The sequence below is a fragment of the Perognathus longimembris genome, chromosome 13 (genome assembly GCF_023159225.1).
Source record: "Perognathus longimembris pacificus isolate PPM17 chromosome 13, ASM2315922v1, whole genome shotgun sequence".
NCBI lineage: Eukaryota > Metazoa > Chordata > Mammalia > Rodentia > Heteromyidae > Perognathus > Perognathus longimembris.
This window is the reverse complement of record NC_063173.1, coordinates 1,412,222-1,437,811: the sequence shown is the minus strand read 5'-3', so window position 1 is coordinate 1,437,811 and position 25,590 is coordinate 1,412,222. Positions and strand designations below refer to the sequence as shown.

At 43.0% G+C, this 25,590-nt stretch overlaps 1 protein-coding gene across 1 annotated transcript; it reads left to right on the top strand.

The window, feature by feature from the left end:
- The first annotated feature begins 1,268 nt into the window (after positions 1-1,268).
- Positions 1,269-25,243, top strand: Thap12 (THAP domain containing 12). The gene is made up of 5 exons (XM_048360195.1): positions 1,269-1,631; positions 11,994-12,114; positions 16,706-16,813; positions 20,133-20,169; positions 22,226-25,243. The coding sequence occupies exons 1-5, from the start codon at positions 1,543-1,545 to the stop codon at positions 24,154-24,156; spliced, it is 2,286 nt and encodes a 761-aa protein (XP_048216152.1). The 5' UTR covers positions 1,269-1,542; the 3' UTR covers positions 24,157-25,243.
- The last annotated feature ends 347 nt before the right edge of the window (positions 25,244-25,590 follow it).

Genomic DNA, 25,590 nt, shown 5'->3' with positions numbered 1-25,590 from the left:
TCTCAGCCTCCTGAGTAGCTAGGATTATAGGCATGAGCCAGTGGTACCCAGCACAGATTTATAAATACAACTTTGTATGACTCTTGTCACTAACATTATAAGGGTTTTTCCGTGCTGTTAAATATTCTTCACTAATGTTCATTATGTTGACTATATACAAGTGTATTGTATAGTTATAAATAAAATAGTTATAAATAAGTGATAGTCTATTTAACCAATTTTCCAATGTTGAACTTTTAGATTATTAGGCATAAATTTTGTCCACATTTTAGACTTTCTTTAGGATGGATTCCCAGAAGTGGAATTAGGGGATCAAAGGATACACACATTCTTCAAGCTCCTAATAGATACTGCCAAATTGCTTTTCAGAAAGCTGTTGCCAATTTACACTACTAACATTGCCCAGCATGTTTTTCTACCCATATAGATTTGTGTAAAGTATAACTAGAGTGGCGCATACTAGAATTTTGATGCAGTTGGAGAAGCATGAAGCCAGCCCAGGCAGGAAAGTCTGTGAGATTCTTACCTCCATGAACTACCAAAAAGCAGGAAGTGGAGCTATGGCTCAAGTAGTAAAAAATGCTAGTTGAGCAAAAAAGCTCAGGGGCAGTGCCAAGGCCCTGGGTTCAAGCCCTAGAACTGGCACACATGCGCACACACACACACACGAAACCAAGAACAGTTCATCTCTCTATATCACCCCATGTCTTGAGGCTAGGAAGGCAACATGAGGCCACAGAGAGAGCAGACCCCTTCTGTTCCAATGGGCCACAGCGGAAGTCGAGAGCTTAAAGGACAATCCAAAAATCCAAGAAGAGTTGTGAGGTAGAGGAGTTTAAAAAAAATTTAAAAAAAGGCAATTCAGTACACCCAGCGGCCAAAAGCAACTCTTGGGGGGTATAGTTGACAACCAGAAGACGAAGTACCCAGGAATCTGCGAGTCACCAGCCAGCTAACTGGTGAAGAATAAACCGATAGTTACCTGCAGATCCTTCCGTGGGAGCCACAGCGGGACCCGCGACTGTCGGACCAGGAGCTCCAGGTCCCTGGGAAACGAGGCGCATGCGCCGTGGCCTCCCCAGCCCGGCCCCGCCCCGGCCCCGCCCCGGCCCCGCCCCGCGCAGGCGCCGTGCGGCCGCGGCGCCCGGCCCCGCCCCCGGCGAGGCGTTCCCCGGCGCGGGGGCGGCGCGGCGGCCGGCTGCGGGAAGAGGGCACCCGCGGCCGCCGGGGTGCATTGTGGGAAGGAGGCGGCCGCGTCCCGGGCGGGCGGGAGGCGCGGCGGCGGCGGCGGCGGCGGTAAATCCTCCCGGCCGCTCACAGCACTGTGGAGCCGCGGCCCCAGCCGGGCCCCGGCCCGCGCGCCCCTCCTGCCCCGCGCGGCCGCTCGCGCGCCGCCCGCCCGCCCCTCCCCGCGCGCCGCCCTCCCCGCCGCGCCCGCCGGCCGGCCGGCCCGGCCGCCCTCCCCGCCCCTGCCGGGCCCCGACGGGCGGGCCGCGGCCCCGAGGCGGCGGGGAGGGCGGCCGGGCGGGCGGCCGGGCCACCATGCCGAACTTCTGCGCGGCCCCCAACTGTACGCGGAAGAGCACGCAGTCCGACCTGGCCTTCTTCAGGTTCCCGCGGGACCCGGCCCGGTGAGGGCGGCGGGGCGGTGAGGGCGGCGGGGCGGCGGGACCCGGCCCGGTGAGGGCGGCGGGCGGCGGGGCGGCGGGACCCGGCCCGGTGAGGGCGGCGGGGCGGCGGGGCGGCGGGCGGCGGGACCCGGCCCGGTGAGGGCGGCGGGGCGGCGGGGCGGTGAGGGCGGCGGGGCGGCGGGACCCGGCCCGGTGAGGGCGGCGGGGCGGTGAGGGCGGCGGGGCGGCGGGACCCGGCCCGGTGAGGGCGGCGGGGCGGCGGGGCGGCGGGACCCGGCCCGGTGAGGGCGGCGGGGCGGCGGGGCGGCGGGCGGCGGGGCGGCGGGGCCCGGCCCGGTGAGGGCGGCGGGGCGGCGGGGCGCGGGGCGGCGGGACCCGGCCCGGTGAGGGCGGGGAGGGCGGCGGGGCGGCGGGGCGGCGGGACCTGGCCCGGTGAGGGCGGCGGGGCGGCGGGGCCCGGCCCGGTGAGGGCGGCGGGGCGGCGGGGCGGCGGGGCGGCGGGGCCCGGCCCGGTGAGGGCGGCGGGGCGGCGGGGCGGCGGGCGGAGCACGTGCGCGCGGGGGCCTCGGGGGATCCGGGCGGGGAGGGCGTGGGAGCGGACGGGCGTCCCCCCCCCTCCTCCCAGGCCCCCCGGTCTCCCGTCGGGGCCCTCCCCGAAAGCTCAGCCCCCTGCGATGGGGCGCCCCGCCGTCGGGTGCGCGGCGCCGAGAGGCGGAGGGGGCGGTGTCCCTGCGTGTGCCGAGCACGCGACCCGTGGGAAGGGGTGTGCGCGCGCGTGTGCGCCCACGGACTGCAGCGGGGCCCGCGTGAGCGTCATTAGATGGACACGGGGCGGGGGCCCGGGGGCCGCCGGCCGGGACCGGAGGGGAGCGAGGGGGAGCCCCGAGGGCAAAGCCGCGCTCGCGCGTGGGGGACCCCGGAAGGGATGTGCGTGACGGCCCAGAGGAAACAGTGGCAGGGACTGTGCGTGACTTCCGAGCGGAGCGGGTCCCGCTTCGACCCACCCACTCACCCATCCATCCACCCACCCACCCATCCATCCACCCACCCACCGGCCGACTGTTCCACTCAGGGACGCACAGGTGGAGCCGGGAGATCCGCTAGAGGCTAGGGCAGCAGCGAGAGTCGTGTAAAGGGAGGAGTGTGTAAGTCGCTCTTGAGGTAAGGTTGAAGGGGGAGGCCGACAAGTGACTCAAGCTTTGGATGTGGATTGTACGAGGAAAAAGGAGGCGCACATGGCTCCCGAGATTCTTAAGCTAGCCACTTACCGAAAGGAAAAACGGAGAAGAACAGGCTTGGCGGAATGATGTTACGAGTTTGATGGGGGACAGGTAATATTTGGAGGGTTGGATAGACCCTCAAGGATCGATGTGTTTCGCCATCTGATATCCAGCAGTTAATTCATAATGCCCTATACAGTTAGGCAAATGACCTCAAGGTAATACTGAAGCACGACGGAAGGAAAAACAGTTGATTGGATCTCATAAAAACTACTGTTGTGCGTCAAAGATAGGCCAAAAGAAAAAGCATGGGAGATGTTTGCATTTAATACAACTTGATAAGGAAGGATCTAGGGTATCTATAAAGAATGCTTACAGTTAAGGAAAAGATAAGTAACTCAGTGACTCAGGGCACTTGGAAAGACACTCCACAACATTAGCTGTGGCCGTCAGTCGTTCAAGTCAGAACCGCAGACAATTACCGTGTCACCCAGCAGGCCCGTGGGTGTACATCCAGAAGCCTTGCAAACGGGTAATCAAAAGAAAAAACAAATGTACAGAAACTCACAGCAGCCCTAAAGAAGCTCAGTACCAATACATGCTACACCATGCCATGCATGAATCTCAGGCATTATTTTTACTAAGTGAAAGAAATCAGATACAAAGGTTCATATTTTGTAGAGTTTAATTTATATGAAGTTTCCAGAATAGATCAATCCATAGAGGCATTAGAGGAATGGAAGAACAACTGATTAAGGAGTACAGGTCATTTCTGTCTATTTGTAGTTGAGGGCCCTTTTTCATCGGGAGATGTACAGCTTGTATCTATCTATTCAGGCTGAGAACTAGAGGATTGCTGTCTAAGCCAGCCTGGTTGGAAATATCCACAAGACTCCATCTCTAACCAGCAGAAAGCTGGACTAGAGTCAGAGCAGCAAGGCAAGCAAGCGGAGTGAGCTCGAGGCCCTAGTGAACTACAGTACTAGCAAAAAGAAAAAAGAAGTTAAAAGTGTGGAATTTGGATGGCATAATAGTTCTTATTGGCTTACAAAAGGAGTTAATAATATGCCTTTTTTTTGTGTACCAGTCCTGGGACTTGAACTCAGGGCCTAGGCACTGTCCCTGAGATTCTTTTTCTCTAGGTTAGTGCTTTTACCACTTGAGCCACAGGGACATTTCCGACTTTTTCTGAGTAGTTTATTGGAGGTAAAAGTCTCACGGACTTTCCTGCCCTGGCTGGCTTTGACCTGCAATCTTCAGATCTTAGCCTCCTGACTATTTAGAATTACAGATGTGAGCCACCAGCACTGGGCATAATGTGCCTTTTTAAAGTGACATATTGTAAGGGTTAACTTAGCTGAGGGGCATGACATGGAAGTCATTATTACCTAAAATTGGCCATTGGTTACCAGCCTGTCTTCAGGTAGCTTGCCTAATATTGATGGGAAGTCTTGATGGGAACCTGCGGGCAACTCGGTGTTGGACTCATTCCCAAATCAGGTGAAAATGACTGGGGGAGCTAATGAATTGCTCCCAGAGTACGCTGGGCAATTGAAGCTCTTCCTCCATAGGCGATTAATGCTAACTCAACCTTGAGAGTGAAGTCTTCCAAGGTTTTTTTTTTTTTTTTCTTGGTGCTGGTCCTAGAGCTTTAATTCGGGGCCTGGACATTGTCTCTGAGCTTTTCTGCTTAGAGCTAGCACTCTACCACTTCAGCCACAGTTGTAGGTTTTTGGTAGTTTATTGGAGAGAAGAGTCTCACAGACTTATCTGCCCAACTGGTTTCAAGCTGCCATCTTGAGATCTCGGCTCCTCAGTTGCTAGGATTACAGGCTTGAGGGATAGTGCCTTACTCTTCTAAGCTGCTTCGGAGAGTTTAGTCAAGATTAGTTGAGATTTATGCTCTGTCTTGTAAAAATGACAAACAATAGTCTTTCCAGGGCCGTGTCTTAGTCCACGTGGGCTGCTGTAACAGAATAGCTTAGACCCTGTAATTTATCAATAACAGCACTTTCATTTCTCACCATTTTGGAGGCTGGGAATTGTGAGGCCAGGGCTGCAGCAGATTTGGTGTTTAGCCAAAGGATTTGTTCTTAGCTTCATAAATGGTGCCTTCTTACCGTGTCCTCACATGGCAGAAGAGGAAACAAAATCTCTTTGGCCTCTTTTTTTTTTCCTGGGCTTGGGCATTGTCCTTGAGCTCCTGACTCAAGGCTGTCACTCTACCACTTGAGCAATAGTGCCACTTCCGGCTTTTTCTGTGATTCATTGGAGAGAAGAGTCTCATGGACTTTCCTGCTCTGGCTGGCTTCAAACCGTAGTCCTCAGATCTCAACCTCCTGAATAGCTAGGATGACAGGCGTGAATCACCAGCACCCAGCACTTTGTCCTTTTATCCAACTATTACTCTACCATTTTGACCTAGTCTCCCTGCAGAAGTCCCACTTTCCCACACCATGAATTGTCTCAATTGGGAGGGGAGACCACTCGGGTCATAGCAGCTCCTAAGGCCCTTTCGGAGAATCTGCAGTGTCAAAGCTATTTTCATAATAACACTGATGTTATTTGCTTTGCTTTTGTTTTGTTTTGTCAGTCGTGGGGCTTGAACTCAGGCCCTGAGCACTGTCCCTGGCTTTGTTTTGTTCAAGGCTAGCACTCTGCCACTTGAGCCACAGCGCCACTTCTGGCTTTTTCTCTTTATGTGGTGCTGGGGAATCGAACCCAGGGCTTCATGTATGCAAGTCAAGCACTCTTGGCACTAGGCCATATTCCCAGCCCTACTTGCTTTGTTTTCTTTTTTTAAAATGCGTGTCCTTTCAGGAGTGTGTTGGGTGAGATTGCTGAGGTGGCAGGGCTGGGGAGAGCGGGGAGGGGAGAGTAACATTAAGGCACCATTGCTCAGATAATTTGAGCATTGTGTTTTCTAGAGTTTATATAGATATATATACACATATACACACACAGACACACACACACGATTGTTCAGATCTGGTTGTTTGGTAGACATTTTCTCAAGTGAAGTAAGCCTGCTGCTTTTTTTTTTTTTTTTTTGAGACAAGCAAGGTCTTGCTATGTAGGCTGACCTTGAACTTGCAGTCTTTCCTCCTTCAGCCGCCCCGACGCTGGGATTATAAGCAGTCCCACCACACTCAGCTGTAAGTCTGTCACTCAAGGAAGATCACCAGCATTCTAGAAGTCACGTGGAAATTTATATATGCTGCCATGCGCGTGACAGCTCTCTGAGACTAAACACTCTTTTGATGAAATCATGGACAGTATTGATCTACTAACTTTTTATGTCGTATGAGATGTTAACCTTTAGATGGCCTGTATATTGAAGTAATCATTCAAAGTCAATTTATGATTTGTGTAGACACATCAATAGATAAGAAGATGTGTTGAAAGTATAAGGTGGAACAATGGATTTTAATTTAACCAAGTATGAAAAAGGCTGTTTTTAAAGATACTGCCATTTATGTCATTTGGTGACCATCCAAAATTACATAAAAAAGAAATATATGTGTGTGTTAATTTCATTTTGTGCCGGTTCTAGGGTTTGAACTTAGGGCCTGGGTGCTATCCTTGAGCCTTTTTTAAGACTAGCTCTCTACCATTTGAGCCACAGCTCCACTTCTAGTTTTTTGGTGGTTAATTTGAGATAAGTCTCACAGACTTTCCTGCCTAGGTGGGCTTTGAACAGTAATCCTCAGATCTCAGCTTCTTGAGTAATTAGGACTACAGGTATGAAGGTATGAACCACCAGTGCCCTATGGGAAATGTGCTTTAATAGCCTTAAACTGCATGTCGATGTGAGGCTGGATTTATGGCAACTGATTAAATACAAAAGCAGATATGAGAATCCCACTTCTGTCAAGCTAGACTTTAAAGATATTTGCAAAGATGAAAAACAATGTCATTTCTTTTTTTTTTTTTTTTTTTTTTTTTGGCCAGTCCTGGGGCTTGGACTCAGGGCCTGAGCACTGTCCCTGGCTTCTTGCTCAAGGCTAGCACTCTACCACTTGAGCCACAGCGCCACTTCTGGCCGTTTTCTGTATATGTGGTGCTGGGGATTCGAATCCAGGGCCTCATGTATACGAGGCAAGCACTCTTGCCACTAGGCCATATCCCCAGCCCCTACAATGTCATTTCTTGTTTATTTTAAAAATACATTTTTTATTAGACTATTATGTTAATGGACAGTGATGTTGCTTTTGGGGATGTTTTTGTTTTGTTGAGGGGATTGAGCTCAGGGCCTAAGCACTGTCCCTGAGCTTTTGCACTCAAGGCTAGTGCCCTACCACTTTGAGCCACAGTGCCACTTATGGTTTTCTGGTGGTTAATTGGAGATAAGAGTCTTAACCGCCTTTGCCAGAGCTGGCTTTGAACTGTGATCCTCAGATCTCAGCCTCCTGAGTAGCCAGGGTGACAGGAGTGAGCCACCAGCACTTGACCAATATTGCTATTTCTTATGAAGTAAATAGAAGATTGTTCAAGATAGAGATAGATTCAGGATGTCACTCTACAAAAGGAAAAGGCCAAAGTCTAGAGTACGTGGAGCAGTGAATGACAAGGGGAGAGATTTGTAAAAATATGAGAGATATTTATGTACTCTATATATGCGTATAAATAGCATTCATAAATGCAAAGAAAGATTTAGTATCTTAAACCTCATTGATGCAAAAATGTACATACACAGGTCAGAAGCATACAGGTCAGTGATATACATTTGAAATTTTTGAAAAATAAAGAATTGTTAGCAGGGCTAGGAATGTGCCTTAGTGGTAGAGTACTTGCCTAGCATGCATGAAGCTCTGGGTTCAATTCCTCAGAACCACATAAACAGAAAAAGTGGTGTTATGGCTCAAGATTGTAGCCTTGAGCAAAAGAAGCTCAAAGACTGCCTCGACCCTGAGTTCAAGACCCAGGACTGGCCAAAAGAAAAAAGAATTGTTATCACAAGCTTCCTTTCATTCCTCCATTGCCTTTCTAGCTATTATTCCACTCTCCTCAGTAATGTGACTTAGATTAGTTAAGTTTTGGAGGTAGGGAGAAGAATGAGGGGAACCTTGAATGTAACCTGGACCTCAGAACCCACTTTGTACCTACTGTCAGTTGTTACTTCTCTCTGATGTATCTGCTATTCTATCACTATACTGAGGACTCCAAGAGTTCACTAGGTCTCCAAGACTCAGTATATAGTTGCATTCAAAGCTAAGATATATCACAGCAGTGTAGTAGAGGTGATGTATACCTAGATTGTCAGGGGAGGGGAACAGAGGGAATGTCAAGAGACATTCATTATATGTTCTCCCTCCCATAAGTAGTCACACTTAGCCTGTTTTTCCCCAGCAGTGAAAATGGAGCTGCCATTAAGAGACCCAGAAACCAGGGTTTTATTAAGGCCCAGTCATATAGGCAGCTTCTGCCTAGCATATACTGAAACTTCACATTCCCAGAAGGAAACAGTTGTTCAATATGTCATATTGTTTGCACAGTCTAGGTACCAGTTAGGAAATACTTTATGTCCACGTAGGAAACCATCTACTGGCCAAGTTCCCAGACATCTGCCAAAGGCCCTTGACAAACAGGCCTTTCCAAGGGTAGCAATTTCAGGCCTGACGTGCTAACTCTTCATTTATTCTTTTTTTAGAATCTTTTAAAAAATACTCTTACTATCTTTAAGTAGTTGTACATGAGACCTGCCATTCATGTCTTAACTCTTTTTCTGAACAAAACCAAAGCTTCATTTGGCTGTTCTTGAATTTCCTATGGAAAGAGCCATAAAACATGTTCTCGTGGCGCCTTCATTTTATGTATTTCTGAGCCCATAAGTCATTTCTTATTTCCATAGGCAGATAGGAGTCCATTGAGCACCACCACTTGCCCTTTCTACTATGATGGACAAACTGGATTCACTTCTGCAACACTTGTTATGATCTCTTCTGCACTGTAGCTATTCTTCTAGGTGTGTAGTAATGTTATGGCATTAAATAGTATTTAGAGAATAAGCTTTAAAGTACTTTTTCCATCATACGTTGGCCATTTCAATAATATTTTTATATTTTTAAATACCTGCTCAGATTCTTTGCCCATTTTTGTATTGGATTGTCTTAATTTATTTGTAGTTTTCCATATGTATATTTTGGATGAGTCTATCATCGGATATGTGTATTGCAAATATCTTCCCTTCTGTAAGTTTAAATAGTTGTTTTGTTTTTTTCCTTAAATCTGGTGCTGTTGTGCCTTTTGAGCCACAACTCTACTTCTGGCTTTTTGGTGGTTAATTGGGGTTAGTCTCTTGGATTTATCTGCTTGGATTGGCTTTGAACTGTTCATCTCAGATCTCAGCCTCCTGGTAAATAGGATTACAGGCTTGAGTTACCGGTACTCAGCTAGATGATACTGGTTTCTTTCAGTGAAGGAAAGTTACAGGTCTCCTGCATTGCCTTTTAAATCTTTATTATTTTGTATTTACTTTAAAACAGTGATCACTTGGAATTTATTTTCATGTAGTGTGAAAGTACTAGTCAAAATTCATTTTTCTTTATAATAATATGCAACTGGATGCACTTTTATTGAAGAATATCCATTTCCACTGCTTTTGTTTTATTTCATTGTTCTATCCCTGGACAATACTAAACTATCTTTTTAATTCTTTTTGCAGTATTGAGGTTTGAACTCAGGACCTCACACTAGTCAGACATTTGAACCACACCTTTACCTTACTTTATAAGGCTTTTGAATTTCTGTATAAAAAGTTTAGAATTTTCTCTCTCAACCCCCCCAATTTTGTCCTTTCTTTCTCTCTTTCTCTATCTCTGTCTCCACATATGTTTACCCATGAACATATTGGGATTATATTGAATTAATAAGTTAATTTGGGGAGAGTTGATACATCCTTTGAAAGAGATCTTGTACACTTTTCACTAGATGTATTCCTAAGATACTTGGTATGGAAAGATAGGTATAATTAATTGGGCTGTCCATACCCAACATATCCTTGGTTTTGGGAATTTGTGGTTATTGGTATCAAAATCTATTTTAACTTAGTTTGGAGATAGTATTCTATGCAGGAGGCCTCCAGAGATTAAGAATTTAAAAACAAAATTATCTATAGTAGTATAACATGATTTTATAGCAAGACAGTTTTTATACTTAATGTTTGGATTTTGATACATGAGGTGTTTATAATTAGTGTTTAACTGTGAAATACCAAGACAGAAGCATCATTACTGAGCAGTATAATATGACTTGGTTAAATGAAATGTATAGTTTACTTGTGTAGTTGTAGTTTAGGTTCGAGAAATCGTATATATTACCATGATTTTACATATGTCGCATAGAGGAAATTAATTGTAAGAGTATTAATTGGGGTAGACAATAATGTTAAGACATGGGAAAGTATACTGTTATATAATTATAGATGAACATGTTCATATTTGTGACACTACCCCTCAAGTGAAGGGAGCATCTACGTGTACCTTGGTTTCTTCATCTTTACAGGTCAGATAATACTACCCAACTTTAGAGAGGACTTGAATAGTATCTTAGTTCTTAAGTGCTTAGTAAGCATTATTATCATTATCTGTTTTTCTGAGTAAATTTAAACACCAAGAGCACATGCGTACACTGTCTTTAGTATTGTGTGTTAGATATGTAAACATGGCCTGCATTCCTAGAGCTTGCAGCTTCATTTGTATACTTATCATTGTAGGTAATCGTATTTATGATGAGTAAATGGATATAGCCTTCCTGCTTTCACCAGAAACTCTAGTCATTAGTAGAACTCTACCTGCTCTGATTTTCTGCAATGATGGTGTTGCTTCCTTTGATTAAGTCGGTGGGCAAATTCCCTGAGGGGAAGCTAGCGTGATGGCTTTATGGGTTGTGAAACTTTTCACTTGTTCTGTTGATCATTGAGTTCTGTCTGATACTGGGATGACCTGGGAGTTGAGATACAAGTTTAAATTCTAGGGGCTGGAAATAGGGCCTAGTGGTAAAGTGCTGGCCTGTATACATCAAGCCCTGGGTTTGATTCCTCAACACCACATATATAAAAAAAAGCTGGAGGGGCTGGGGATATGGCCTAGTGGCAAGAGTGCTTGCCTCCCATACCTGAAGCCCTGGGTTCGATTCCCCAGCACCACTTATACAGAAAACAGCCAGAAGTGGCGCTGTGGGTCAAGTGGCAGAGTGCTAGCCTTGAGCAGGAAGAAGCCAGGGACAGTGCTCAGGCCCTGAGTTCATGCCTCAGGACTGGCAGCAAAAACAAAACAAATAAGTTTAAATTCTAGTTTGCTACTGTTTTTATACAAGCTTTCAGCAACTTTTATTAACTTTGTTTGAAATCTGAGAGTTTATATTGAATGAATTGTAAGGTTTCTTCTAACTCTCATTTTGCTATTCATCAACTTCTCCAAATTGTTTTAGGGAGCAAGAATCCGTTGTTAATAATACATATCTGTTTTTAACCCATATGCTGAAATTTATTTAGTGTGTGTGTTTATTTGTGTGTGTGTAATCATAGGATTTTGAAATTGGAGTTTTGCTGTTAGGCAAGTACTCATTTAAGCTGGCCTCACGCCCTTTGTTTAGTTAGTTATTTTTCAGGTAGGGTCTTGAATGATTTCTTTTACTCATGCTTTTTTTTTTATTAGCTTATATCATTTTTGGGGGGGAGGGTCATTGTTACATCTCTACACATTTACACTGTATTCCAAACAATCCTCTCTAATTAATATACGCTTCAAATTTTTGCTTGGGCTCTCCATAACCTTGATCCTCTTTACCTATGCCTCAGTGATAGCTGGGAAATGTAGCTAGGACCCTGGATATGAGCCATCAACCTAGCTTGTTCATTGAGGTGAGATTTTGCTCACTTTTTGCCTAGGCTAGCTTGGAACCTTGATTCTCCTGATTTCTGCCTCCTGTGTAGCTGGGTTTATGTGTGCCCTGGCTGGTTTTTGTTTTTGTTTTCCTTCCTTTCTTTTACTTGGTGTCCTAAGCTTGCCTCAAACTTGTAGTTATGTTATCCTTTCTCCCCATGCTGGGATTACAGTTGTATGCTACTACACATAATCCAAGTGCCGAAGTTTAAATGTTGAGCTCATATTCCATAATTGTATTTTGGTTTTGCTTATAGATGCCAGAAATGGGTGGAGAATTGTAGGAGAGCAGACTTGGAAGATAAAACACCTGATCAGCTGAATAAGCATTATCGACTATGTGCCAAACACTTTGAGACCTCCATGATCTGTAGAACTGTAAGTAACAGAAGGACTTGGCTTTTCTTCCTCTCTCTGTCTGGCTGGGAATGCAAATTTTAGTCTATTAGTTAGAGGGTATACCTATGTCCTGACACGATAAAATGAAGATAAATTTGGAACTAAATAGTATTTATTTTGTTGTTTATTGTGTTTTAACCTCCTGTTCCTAATAGCCCATTCCCACTCATTCGAGATAATCATTTTTAAACTTACAGAAAATTCTGCATGACTGTAACAGTGAAAGTTTAAGTTAATGTCTGTGTTGTTATTTAGGGTAATTTCTCTAGAGGTTTTTTATGAATGATGTCATTCATTGTCATTTTGCAAATTTATTTTAGAGCCAATACTTTTGTATGCTACATACAGGAGGAAACAAAATCATACAGATAATGTGAAAACAGATTTCCATGAGTAATTTTTAATGTCATACCCAAACTTTCCATTTCTGGACCTCATTTTCTAATAGTGAGACTAGATCAAATAATTTCTGAGATCTTGAGATTTTTTTAACACTCCAGGATTTTCTTATTAATGTGACTAATAAAGGGCAGAAATAGAGCAGATTTAAGCGAAATGAAACAAATGTAAAACACCAGTAAAGAAGAAAGTTTTGTAAATTTATGGTAGTTTAGTATAATATCTTGGATGTTAGGATAAATGTGAACTTGATCTGAAGGTACACGACATGTTGTTACTTTGCGATTTATTTTAGTTTTTTCAGATATATTTTGCAGCAGCATCAGAAAACTAATGAGTGATTAGGTTATTTTATTTCTCAAAATTAATTGAAGCGGATACTTGTAAAGTCACGAGGAGGTGAGCAATTCTGCCTCGATAGTTGAATCACAAATACTTGAGGGCCATTTTTTGGCTTACATTGTTAAGAGCAAAGTAATAACTAGAAGAGATTTCTTGTGTCTAAAAGGCAAATCACTTATGTTCTTGATACTAGGTAAAAATATCTTGCATGATTGTTTTAAATGCCATATACATGTTTACACTTTTAATAATAAATATGGTCTCTTAATTGGGTAGTTCCAACCAGATTAATGAGAGAAAGTTAAAATATAGTTCACTAGTATACTCTTCTTTAGTCAGAGCAGAGAACAGGAAGATAAGCTATTACTGCTTTTCTGATTTCCAAAAAATTCTTCAGTCTTGAATAAATTGCTGAAATATGAAAAAATATTCTTCCTATGTATGTAGACAATACTGCTGTTAAAAACTGGGTTATATAATATCTATTTTGAAATGTTTTAAGAGCTTTGGCTTCATTAGTTTTGCATTTTAAGATCTTACTAGTTAACACTCATGTAGTTCTGCTAAGTCAATTTTTTATTTTTTGCCAGTCTTGGGCCTTGAACTCAGGGCCTGAGCACTGTCCCTGATCTTCTTTTGCTCAAGGCTAGCGCTCTACCTCTTGAGTCACAGCGCCACTTCTTGTGTTATGTGGTACTGAGAAATCCGAACCCAAAGCTTCATGCATGCAAGGCAAGCACTCTGCCACTAAGCCACATTCCCAGCCCCTAAGCCAAATATCAATTCTTTTTGTCCAAAATTTACAAAGAATTAAACTGTTTATATGTCAGTTGAACAAAATCTTTTTTGGCATGTGTACTCAAAACTGAATATAAAATGTCACATTTTCACTCATTCTATTTTCTGCTATTTGCTTCATTTGCTAAAAAATTAAAGCAAATTAAATTTTAATTTCTTAAATTAAAATGTTTTATTCCTCCTCTCATTTTAAAAAATTGCTAAAATATCAAAAGTCGACTATGTGTGTCTGTCTGTAGTTTGAGACTTCTGCTCTTTGAAAAGGATAACAAGCCTAAGGTGTTATAGGTTTTGCTACCTTCTGTGATTATGTTACTAACCCACCCCTAGCAGACTCAAGGATCACTAGCCCAACACGAGAGCTGAGTGTCATCAAGTGCCATCAAGAAATCAGATTTCGTAGAGCCTGGTGCTGGTGGCTCACGCCTGTAATCCTAGCCACTCAGGAGGTTGAGAGCTAAGATCATAGTTCAAAGCAAAGCCCAGGCATGAAATTCCATGAGACTCTTACCTCCAGAAAACCAGAAATGGTGCTGTGTCTCAGAGTGGTAGAATGCTAGTCTTGAGCAAAAGAGCTCAGGGACAGCATGCCCAGAACCCAAAGCCTCATGACTAACAAAAAAAGAAAGAAATCAAATTTCCTTTGAATTTTCTGAGATTCATGGGATTGAACTGGAAAAAAAAAAAAAGATTCTAAATAGAAATTTTTCCTAGTCTATGCAGCTACTCTTTGGATAAAAACTCAAAATAGTGTGTTCCATTTAGATGTTTTATCTTCCCAATCTTTCCCTAAGTAAGAAAATTTAATGGAATTGTTACTTTTGTTTGCCATGTTATTCAGACATGCTTTAAAATTACTTTTTTGGTGGGGGGAGTGCTCTTGGGTTTTGAACTCAAGGCTTCATGCTTGTTAGGCAGCTATTCTACTGCTTGAGCCATGCTTCCAGTCCTGAACATACTTTAAAAGTCAAGTCTGAAACAGTCGCTATTTTTGTATTACAACTGAAGGGTGACATTAAAGTCCCTGCTTCTTTTGACTTGCTGGAAGGAATGTAATAGCAGTTATTTTATCTTTAACTTCTTTTCCCTCACCTTCTCTGGTCTACTTATGGAAGACTGTCACTATCCAGGTGGCTACGTTGGATTAGGTGAATAGGACATAGAGGAAAAAATAACCATCCTTCAATAGGAATAGTAAGGTCATTACAATTAGAGGGGCTGGGCTTAGACTTCTCGTACTTCCAATACCTGGAAGGCAGGGGCAGGAAGATTACTAGTTTCAGCCCAATCTGTGCTATCGCAAGACTTGCATCAAAGAAGGAAAAATAAATAATAAAAGTGGGAGGAGAAGAACTATAGAGGGAAATTTAGGAATACCTAAATTAATGTTGACAGTTGGTATGAGATATGACTTAAAATGGCCCATTGATTTGTTTTTTTTTTTTTTTTTTTTGGCCAGTCCTGGGCCTTGGACTCAGGGCCTGAGCACTGTCCCTGGCTTCTTCCCGCTCAAGGCTAGCACTCTGCCACTTGAGCCACAGCGCCGCTTCTGGCCGTTTTCTGTATATGTGGTGCTGGGGAATCGAACCTAGGGCCTCATGTTTCCGAGGCAGGCACTCTTGCCACTAGGCTATATCCCCAGCCCCATTGATTTGTTTTTAATCTTAGAAATTTTGTAATTTGTAACAATATAACTTAGACTATAAAGATTATTTTTACAGTTTTTGCTTAGGATCATGGTGATTTTTTTCTTTTCTTTTTTGTCAGTCATTGAGCCTTGAACTCTGGCCCTGGGCACTGTCCCTCAGCTCTTCAGCTCAAGGCTAGCACTCTACCACTTGAACCACAAAGCACTTCCCTTTTTCTGGTGGTTAATTGGAGATAAGAGTCTCATGGACTTTCCTGCTCGGGCTGGCTTAGAACCATGATCCTCAGGTCTCAGCCTCCTGAGTAGCTAGGATTACAGGCATGAGCCACCGGTGCCAGCTGGATAATGTTAATTAAAAAACAAACAAACAGTAACAACAAAAAAACCCATAACCAGTGCCAGTGGCTAACACTTGTAATCCTAGCTACTCAGGAAGCTAAGATCTGAGAATTTCAGTCCTAAGCCAGCTTGGGCAGGAACATCCATGAGACTCTTATCTCCAATAAGCTACCAAAAAAATCCAGAATTGGAGCTATGGCTCAAGTGGTAAAACACCATCCTTGAGCAAAAGAAACGCAAGGATTTCAAAACCCCAGGTGTGGCACCAAAAGAAAGAAAAAAGGGAAGGAGGGAGAAGGGGAAAGTAAGACTATTATGTAAAAGTACATGTGGTGATATAACAGAAATGGCAAACATTATGATCATTATTGGTATGTGAATATTTTCATTTGGAGAAATAGTACCTTTTTTGTTTTTTTGCTACTCCTGGTACTTGGACTCAAGGCCTGAGCACTGTCCCTGGCTTTTTTTTTTTGCTCAAGGCTAGCACTCTGCCACTTAAGCCACAGCACCACTTCTGGCCTTTTCTATATATGTGGTACTGGGGAATTGAACCCAGGGCTTCATGTATACGAGGCAAGCACTCTTGCCACTAGGCCATATTCTCAGCCCCGGGAAATATTATCTTAATACTGGAATGAACCAAGGAAACAGGTCTAAAATGAGGAAGAACCACTAGTTAGTTTTTTAGTGTGTCACTGGTGGGGACTAGACTAGTTTCAAGATGTTTTGGGTCCCAGTCCAATATTTATCTTTACTGTGCCTTGATGGTTCTCAGCAATACTGGCCACAGTGGCGTGAGCAGCAGGTAAGGAGGGACGCGTTGCTCTTCAGGAGAGCGGATTATTGGGTGATTTGCAAGTCCCCTAGACTCTAGAAGGACAGACAGAGGACAAATGCAAAGACAAATAGTAAACTGACTTTTTCATTTCCTGGAGTAACGTTAAATTTTCAAGTCTGTGTAATTTAGAGACAGAATTGAGATACTGTGAACTTTATTTTTTGGAAGGGTCATTTCTGAATTAACACATTTTTCTTTTGCAGAGTCCTTATAGGACAGTTCTTCGAGATAATGCAATTCCAACAATATTTGATCTTACCAGTCATTTGAACAATCCACATAGCAGACATAGAAAACGAATAAAAGAATTGGTATGTCTTTGGACCTCCCATTTTCATAATAGTGTGAAATTGAATATAAGTACATCTGTGTTAAAAATTGATCTATGCTATTCTCTGCTTCAGAGGTAACATGATGGGAGCTGAATGCCGTGCGTACAGATATGATTAGTTTATCTTAGTGCTGTTCACATCGGGAAAACTCCCTCCAATGAAGCTAGCTAATACTTGTTGACTTGGGTCCAAGTGTGCTGTTCATTCCCAGCCACTAACCCTTTTCCTTGGAATTGGGGGGCAAGGAGAGTTACCTTTGTTTGATAATAAAGGAAATAGAATTGAGGTATAGTTTCAGAATTCAGCCCAAAGGGATAAAGGAAAGCATAAAAGTTGAGACCTGGATAGTTGGAGATAAGAATTCTGTCACTGGGGCTGGGGATACGGCCTCGTGGCAAGAATGCTTGCCTCGTATACATGAAGCCCTGGGTTCAATTCCCCAGCACCACATATATATAGAAAACAGCCAGAAGTGGCGCTGCGGCTCAAGTGGCAGAGTGCTAGCCTTGAGCAAAAGGAAGCCAGGGACAGTGCTCAGGCCCAGAGTCCAAGCCCCAGGACTGGCAAAAAAAAAAAAGAATTCTGTCACTACTAAGTACTGACAAGGTTTAGAAAAGGCTTTAAAATTATTGTGGCATAATTTATGTGTACTTATATGTTACTTTGATACCTTTCAGTTCTGATTATTGAGACCTGCTTTTTATTGCCCTTAGGTAAACAAAATTACTTAGATCATTTAGTCCATGGTTTTCTGTCCTTGTTGCCACTAGCAAGGTCTTTCCTTTCCTTTACTATGTTTATTTCTTCCACTATTGCCAATCATACTCTTTCCTTGACTCTTGGTACCTATGCTAATATGATGGGGTTTTTTTGCTTTTTTTTTTTTTTTTTGGCCAGTCCTGGGCCTTGGACTCAGGGCCTGAGCACTGTCCCTGGCTTCTTCCCGCTCAAGGCTAGCACTCTGCCACCTGAGCCACAGCGCCCCTTCTGGCCGTTTTCCATATATGTGGTGCTGGGGAATCGAACCGAGAGTTTCATGTGTAGGAGGCAAGCACTCTTGCCGCTAGGCCATATTCCCAGCCTCTTGTTGTTGTTGTTGTCTTAACAAACTACAGTGCTTATATTGTTTGCACACACCTCTGGTTCCCCTGTCCCCCTATCCTGCCTGGGAGAAGGGCACATGCGTTCTAAGCTGTCCAAGGACACCTGCCTAGCCTGGTTCAGTCTCCTAGTCACCCTCTGCCAGCAGCTGCATGTGGGCGCTGTCTGGGCCCACCAGGCAGCAGTAGGTGCCCTGGTCCTCAGATTGTACATTATGGATCATGCTAGTGTATTTAACTTACAGCATAGCAATCCACATACTATGTATCTTTCTGTGCGTAATGTATGTGTGTACACACTGAAACTTGAACTCAGAGCCTCATGCTCTCATTTGGCATTTTCTGCTCCTTGTGGACTAAAAGTGTTGAAACCATGAGGCAAAATAAAACATCTTTAAACTGTTTGATGTAGAAATACAAAGCTAACTTGCTATATGTGCGTTTTTTTCAAATTATACCTTAGTTTTTGCCAATTTTTTTTCTCTTCCAGCATCCTATTTGCATTTAGTGATCACTCTTAGAGTCATTTAGATTAATTTGTTTTCGCAGTTGTCCTAGGAGTACAGATAAAGTATTTACTTGGTCTATCATTTCACTATGGCAAACTGTTAAGACATCTTTATTGGTGTTCATCTTCTTTACCTAGCTGAGGAAAAGGTTGTCAGATTTCTCCAATTATAAGTTTCTCCTTTTCCTCCTTTATATACTGTTCCTTTTGGAGGGAATTCTCTCAAGGAGCTCACTCACCTGAGTACTCATTTTAAGTATTGTAGACTTAAGCTTCTCACTTCCCAGAAGAGAGAACCCCTGTATAAATCATTCAGAATTCTTCTGCACGTAATATTTATAGCTTTATAACCTCCTACAACTTTATTGGAGCAATTGGACACAAATATCTATATTTAAGTTGAATGAAGCATACATCATGAAATAATTACCAAAATTAGGTTAATTAACACAGTCATCACCTCATCAAGTCTGTGCTATTTACTTTTTCATTCAGTCATTCAAGTATGGGCCCATGAAAATGTATGCTTCAGGTTGTAATGCAGTACTACCTTCTCTTGTCTTTCAGAATTTTCTAGACTTTGACATTGTAAACTCTCTGTGGGCTTATGTATCTTTTTTGACATATACACTTTATTCTTTTATTATTTTTTTATGTGTGGTTCTTCCTTACTTTGGTACTAAAAAAATGCTCCAATATCATCTAGTATGTTCCCTGCTTCGGGACTGGACTTGCCCATTTCTTTACAGATTAAATTGTTTTGTTGTTGAATAATGGTATAGGAAGATAAGATCTAGGTGTTGATTGTGTTCCTCATGTTTAGGATCTCTCAGACAGCTTTCAAGTACACTGGACTATAAAGACATGTATAGATTGATAAGTATATATAACTGTATAATTATTTATACTACAGCCATCTAATGTATATTGTTGTATGAGACATAGACAGATTGATAATTACTTATAACTGTGTAATTCTTAACATTACATCTAGGGGCTGGGAATGTGGCCTAGTGGTAGAGTGCTTGCCTAACATGCATGAAGCCCTGGGTTCGATTCCTAAATATCTCATATACAGAAAAAGTCAGAAGTGGCGCTGTGGCTCAAGTGGTAGAATGCTAGCCTTGAGCAAAAAGAAGCCAGGGACAGTGCTCAGGCCATGAGTTCAAGCCCCAGGACTGGCAAAAAAAAAAAAAAAAAAAAAAAAAAAACCCCAACAACCCCCCAAAACAAACCACATTACATCTACAACTGTATATGATAAAATCTTTAAAAATTACAGCTGGACATGGTAGGTCATGCCTATAACATTAATTACTCAGGAAGCTTAGATTGGATCACAGTGCAAGGCCAGCCTGGGTAGAAAGTTTACAAGACCCCCATCTTAACCATTATTTATTCCTGTCATCCTAGCTACATGGAAAACAGATAAGAGGATCATGGGTCCTAGCTGGCCCAGAAGAAAGGAAGACCCTATTTGAAAAATTAAATGAAAGTTAAAAAGAATTGGAGATGTGGTTCAAATAGTAAAGCAAATGCAAGGCCCTGAGTTCAAATCTCAGTACTGGCAAGCAAAATGAACTTAGGTTCTTGAATGAGTAAAAAGCTCAAAACTAGGCTTGTTATTTGTGATCATATAATGATGTAGTAGAGGTCAGCTTTCTTAAAGAATTTTTTTCTTGTTATATAGAGTGAAGATGAAATCAGGACACTGAAACAGAAAAAAAGTAAGTGATAGTGTTAATGACTGAGCTTCTGAATACCTTTTAAACAGGCCTTGACCTGGTAAGGACAAATAAATATGTGTTATATCCAAAACCTAACTTGAGAATGGATGTAAGAGTGGTTGGTTTTGTCCTGTGGCTCAGACCTATGAAAGACTGAACTCTCAGGTTATTCTGTCTTTTCTGCGCGCTGCTGTGCCACACTCCCGCCTGCCGGCAGTGCCTTCTAGGTGCTCTCAGTGTGGTCGGTGGCAGGTCACATACAGAATAGTCCAGGTCAGGGAAGGAAGGGCAGCGTTGGGGTGTAGAATTCATTCTTGGTAAATGCTTAAGAAATAAGTGTGATGTGGTACATTGCTCATCGTGGTCACACTAGTCTTAACTGCAAGTGGGTGAGTCACTAAAGGATGAGTTCTGGAAATTGTTCTATTCTTGTCAATTTTATAGGTACTCCTCATTATCTATTCCTCTTGCTATTATTAGTAGTCACACAACTCTTGATTGATGCCAGGTCCTTAACATTAATTCACATAATTCTCACAGGCTCTGTGCTCAGCAATATTGTCTGGTTTCTTTACAGATGAGGAGACATGGATTCAGACAAAGGAGGAAGAGGGAAATGTATTCCATGCAGAAGTAGACTGGCATAAAACAGAGTGCTAGATTTAAGGACCTATACTCATTTTGATGTTGGAGTTTTTTATAATCCATGATGCTTAGAAAATGAGCCAGACGTTAGAGATTGTGGGCTGCGGGTGGTGGGAACCACTGAAGGCTTTGTTACGTGGAACAGTGCTCAAGTAGGAAAGGCAGCACTGCAAGGAGAGAGGCCAGAACTCAGGGAACTTGCATGTGGATGACTTCTACATAGAAAGATAACCAGAGGGGAGGGACTGGCTTTTCACTTGATAACGTTAGTTCTATGCTCTTTAGTGAACATCTCTATGGATCCATGGGAGTGGCGAACTTAGCATATGTTGATCGCACGTAATGGAAGACAGAGGGACATAGGAAGGAGATGGGAAGGAAGCAGGCACACAGTGTCCGGCATAACCTTGCATTGTGGCTTGGGAAAACCTAAAAACAGTACTGCTCCATAGTGTACCATGAACAGAGGTGCAGTCGGTGTGGAGGGGGAATGTGGGAAGGTGTTCTTCACCTTTTCTGGAGGCGCAGCTCTCTTTTCTTCTCCCTCAGTGCTTTTGCTGGGTTACATTCTGCTAAGTGATGGGTTGTCCTTGCTATGTCTTTCTTATCCATGCATGGATACGTTTTTTTCTGTTCTCTCTCCTCCCAGTGAAACGACCATTTTTGGTGGGCTGGTCGTAGTCTTAGGTTGTGAGAACTCGGTCCTAGCCATGATTTTTCAGGTTTAAATTCTTTGCCTGGTACCACTAGTGATGAATATGACAGTGAACCCTTAACCAGTAGAATCTCACTTTGCATCACCATCCAAATATGAAGAGGTGCGGCCAAGATTTCTAATATTAGACTGCAAATTACATGAGTCTACATTATACTGGCTTTTGTGTAGCTGTGTCATCTCCCATTGAAAAGTGTGGCTTAATGGTTTGATAGAAAGACCTTAGCGCTAAACAAGTTTGGATTTGAAATTGACTTCTATCTTTCTTTCTGCACCTATGTCCTCTTTAGCAAGTGGGGTCTTAACATCTGCCTGAAAAAAAGTAATGTGATGCATATAAAATACGTAAGCAGGTGTTTCAGTTAATGTGACCTATTCACCTCCTTTTTTCTGAGGACATGATCTGTTATTGTTCTGAATAAATGTGTGAAATGCCTTACGTTTATATGAAATTGTTTCCCACTGTATTACAGGATTTTATTTGTAGAACTACACCTGTCTATAGTATTTGTCTCTCCCACTGGTGTCGTACTTTAATTTTTCTCTCGTACTCTGTGTTCTAATCAGTGGCTTATGAATGTTGAATGGATGAGTTTGTGGATATGAACCACTCACCTGATCAAAATTGTGAATTTTGTGGTTGTTTTTGTTTAGTTTCTCATGAGTCTGTCACCTTAACTCTTTGTTTTTTTTCAGTTGATGAAACTTCTGAACAGGAACAAAAACACAAAGAAACAAACAACAGCACTGCTCAGAACCCCAGTGTAGAGGAGAGTGACCAGCAGGACGAAGACATTTTACCTTTAACCCTCGAAGAGAAGGAAAACAAGGAATACCTGAAGTCGCTATTTGAAATTTTGATTCTTATGGGAAAACAAAACATTCCTCTGGATGGGCACGAGGCCGATGAGATCCCCGACGGGCTCTTCACGCCCGATAACTTCCAGGCCCTGCTGGAGTGCCGGATAAATTCCGGTGAGGAGGTTCTGAGAAAGCGCTTCGAGACCACGGCGGTCAACACGTTGTTCTGCTCCAAGACACAGCAGAAACAGATGCTAGAGATCTGTGAGAGCTGCGTTCGTGAAGAGACCCTCAGGGAAGTACGGGACTCCCACTTCTTCTCCATCGTCACCGACGACGCGGTGGACATAGCAGGCGAAGAGCACCTCCCCGTGCTGGTGAGGTTTGTCGATGAGTCGCATAACCTGAGAGAGGAATTTGTGGGCTTCCTGCCTGATGAAGCCGACGCGGAAATCCTGGCAGTGAAATTTCATACTACAATCACTGAGAAGTGGGGGCTCAATATGGAGTACTGTCGGGGCCAGGCCTACATTGTCTCTAGCGGGTTTTCCTCCAAAATGAAAATTGTTGCTTCTAGACTTTTAGAGAAATATCCCCAAGCTATCTACACACTCTGTTCTTCCTGTGCCTTAAACATGTGGTTGGCAAAATCAGTCCCTGTGATGGGGGTGTCCATTGCATTAGGAACCATTGAGGAAGTTTGTTCTTTTTTCCATCGATCACCACAACTGCTTTTAGAGCTTGACAATGTAATTTCTGTTCTTTTTCAAAATAGTGAAGAACGAGGCAAAGAACTGAAGGAAATTTGTCATTCTCAGTGGACAGGCAGGCATGATGCTTTTGAAATTTTAGTGGATCTCCTGCAAGCACTTGTTTTGTGTTTAGATGGCATCAACAGTGACACAAATACTCGATGGAACAACTACATAGCTGGCCGAGCATTTGTTCTCTGCAGTGCTGTGACAGATTTTGATTTCATTGTTACTGTTGTTGTTCTTAAAAATGTCTTATCTTTTACAAGAGCCTTTGGGAAAAATCTCCAGGGACAAACTTCTGACGTCTTCTTTGCAGCCAGTAGCCTGACTGCAGTGCTTCATTCGCTCAATGAAGTGATGGAAAACATTGAAGTTTATCATGAATTTTGGTTTGAGGAAGCCACAAATTTGGCAACCAAGCTTGATATCCAAATGAAACTCCCTGGAAAATTCCGTAGGGCCCAGCAGGGTAATGTGGAATCTCAGCTAACCTCTGAGAGTTACTATAAAGAAACCCTGAGTGTTCCAACGGTGGAGCATATTATTCAGGAACTTAAAGACATATTCTCAGAGCAACACCTCAGAGCTCTTAAATGCTTATCTCTGGTTCCCTCAGTCATGGGCCAGCTCAAATTCAACACATCGGAGGAACACCATGCTGACATGTACAGAAGTGACTTACCCAACCCTGACACTCTCTCAGCCGAGCTTCATTGCTGGAGAATTAAGTGGAAACACAGGGGCAAAGATATAGAGCTTCCATCTACCATTTATGAAGCCCTTCATCTGCCTGACATCAAGTTTTTTCCTAACGTGTATGCCTTGCTGAAGGTCCTGTGTATTCTTCCTGTGATGAAGGTTGAAAATGAGCGCTATGAAAATGGACGAAAACGTCTCAAAGCATACTTAAGGAACACTTTGACAGACCAAAGGTCCAGTAACTTGGCTTTGCTTAACATAAATTTTGATATAAAACATGATCTGGATCTAATGGTGGACACATATATCAAACTTTATACAACTAAGTCAGAGCTTCCTACAGATAATTCAGAAACCGTTGAAAATACTTAAAAGACTTTTTAAATGGGCTTTCTCATATTTGATATTTGGAAGAAAAGCTGTTAAGGTATTGTAGGCCACTTAATCACTGACTGTCATTGCCTCTGGGCCTCCAAATGAATACTAGCCATTGATAATCTGCTTATGTAAGTGGCCCCTGTGTGAATTTTCATGCTTTGAATACCTGTCTCTTCTTCCAGAAGACGGCATTGGAAGTGCCACGCTTTACCTCTGGGTGCCCTCTGATAGCGTCACTGTGGAACTGTTTTAGTTAAGGCATTGTAGACACAACATTACCACTGTGGATCTAGTTGTCAGGTAGTTACCCATCATTTGATGAAAATGAATTTGAGGAAGTATGGAAAAGGAAGGAGTTCACTTTATGAAATGTTACAATGAAGCTCACCATTGGCTTTCGACTGATAGGAGTTTTAAGTATAATGTTAAAACTGTTTTGGCAGCACTGGGTACTGGGTAGTTGGGGGCAAGAAGATGTCAAGTTCAAGACCAGCCTGGGCTACATAATGAGATCCTGTCTCAAAAAACCAGGGGCTAGGGATGTAGCTCAGGGGTAGAGCACTTAACTAGCATGCACAAAGCTCTGGGTTCAGTGCCCAGCACAAAGGTGAAAAATCTGTAAGGGATAGTTAAGGGAATTACCAGAGAGAGAAATTTGTACTCTCACCCAAAGGTTTCAGTGTAGAGTTTATCTGTCAAAGGAACTCAGAGGAACAAGCCACAATTGAAGTTTGAATGGAAGAGCTTGCCCTTGCTGCTTTACATCTGATTGTTGCTGTTTACATTCCTTTGTTGAGCCTACATTTTCATAAGCTTTTCGGCAGGTAAATGTAGAACACTTCTGCTTCATGGTCAAGACAGAATCAAGGGCCAGCTACACAGGCAACTGACTTGTCTGTTTCTGTCTTTTTCCATGATTATATCTACTGCCTCGTCTTGATTTACAAGAAAAACCTACAAAAATAAATGTTTTGTGGTTTATCTAGAAATAATACAGAAAAAGATTGCTGTTATTTTTGGTGAAGAAAATCAATTTTGTATAGTTTATTTCAATCTAAATAAAATGTGAATTTTGTTTAAAGTTCAGGTAAAATTTTTTTTTTTTCCAGAGCTGAGGACCGAGCTCAGGGCCTTTGCACTTGCCAGGAAAGTGCTCTTCCACTGAGCTAAATCCCCAGATACATTATTTTTTGTGGAGTCAAAACACATTCTTGTAAACTTTCTTACAGTAATCAGTTGCACATTTCAAGATGAAGTGTTTTGTGGCTTTTTTGATATGGAGTGTATTACTCAAGGTATATAAAATATTAAAAGTAAGATTAAAGTTTGTGCTGTCAGTGCTGGTTAAATGTACATGAATTCAGTTGCACAGCTGCCATTGGGCTATTTTGTGTTGGGATAAGTTAGTGTCATTCACACTGCAGAATT

Excerpts from the sequence above, each read along its gene's own strand:
- Thap12 (XM_048360195.1), top strand. The coding sequence starts at position 1,543 with ATGCCGAACTTCTGCGCGGCCCCCAACTGTACGCGGAAGAGCACGCAG. Across the intron at positions 1,632-11,993 it reads TTCCCGCGGGACCCGGCCCG|ATGCCAGAAATGGGTGGAGA; the intron begins GTGAGGGCGGCG and ends TTTTGCTTATAG. Across the intron at positions 20,170-22,225 it reads GACACTGAAACAGAAAAAAA|TTGATGAAACTTCTGAACAG; the intron begins GTAAGTGATAGT and ends GTTTTTTTTCAG.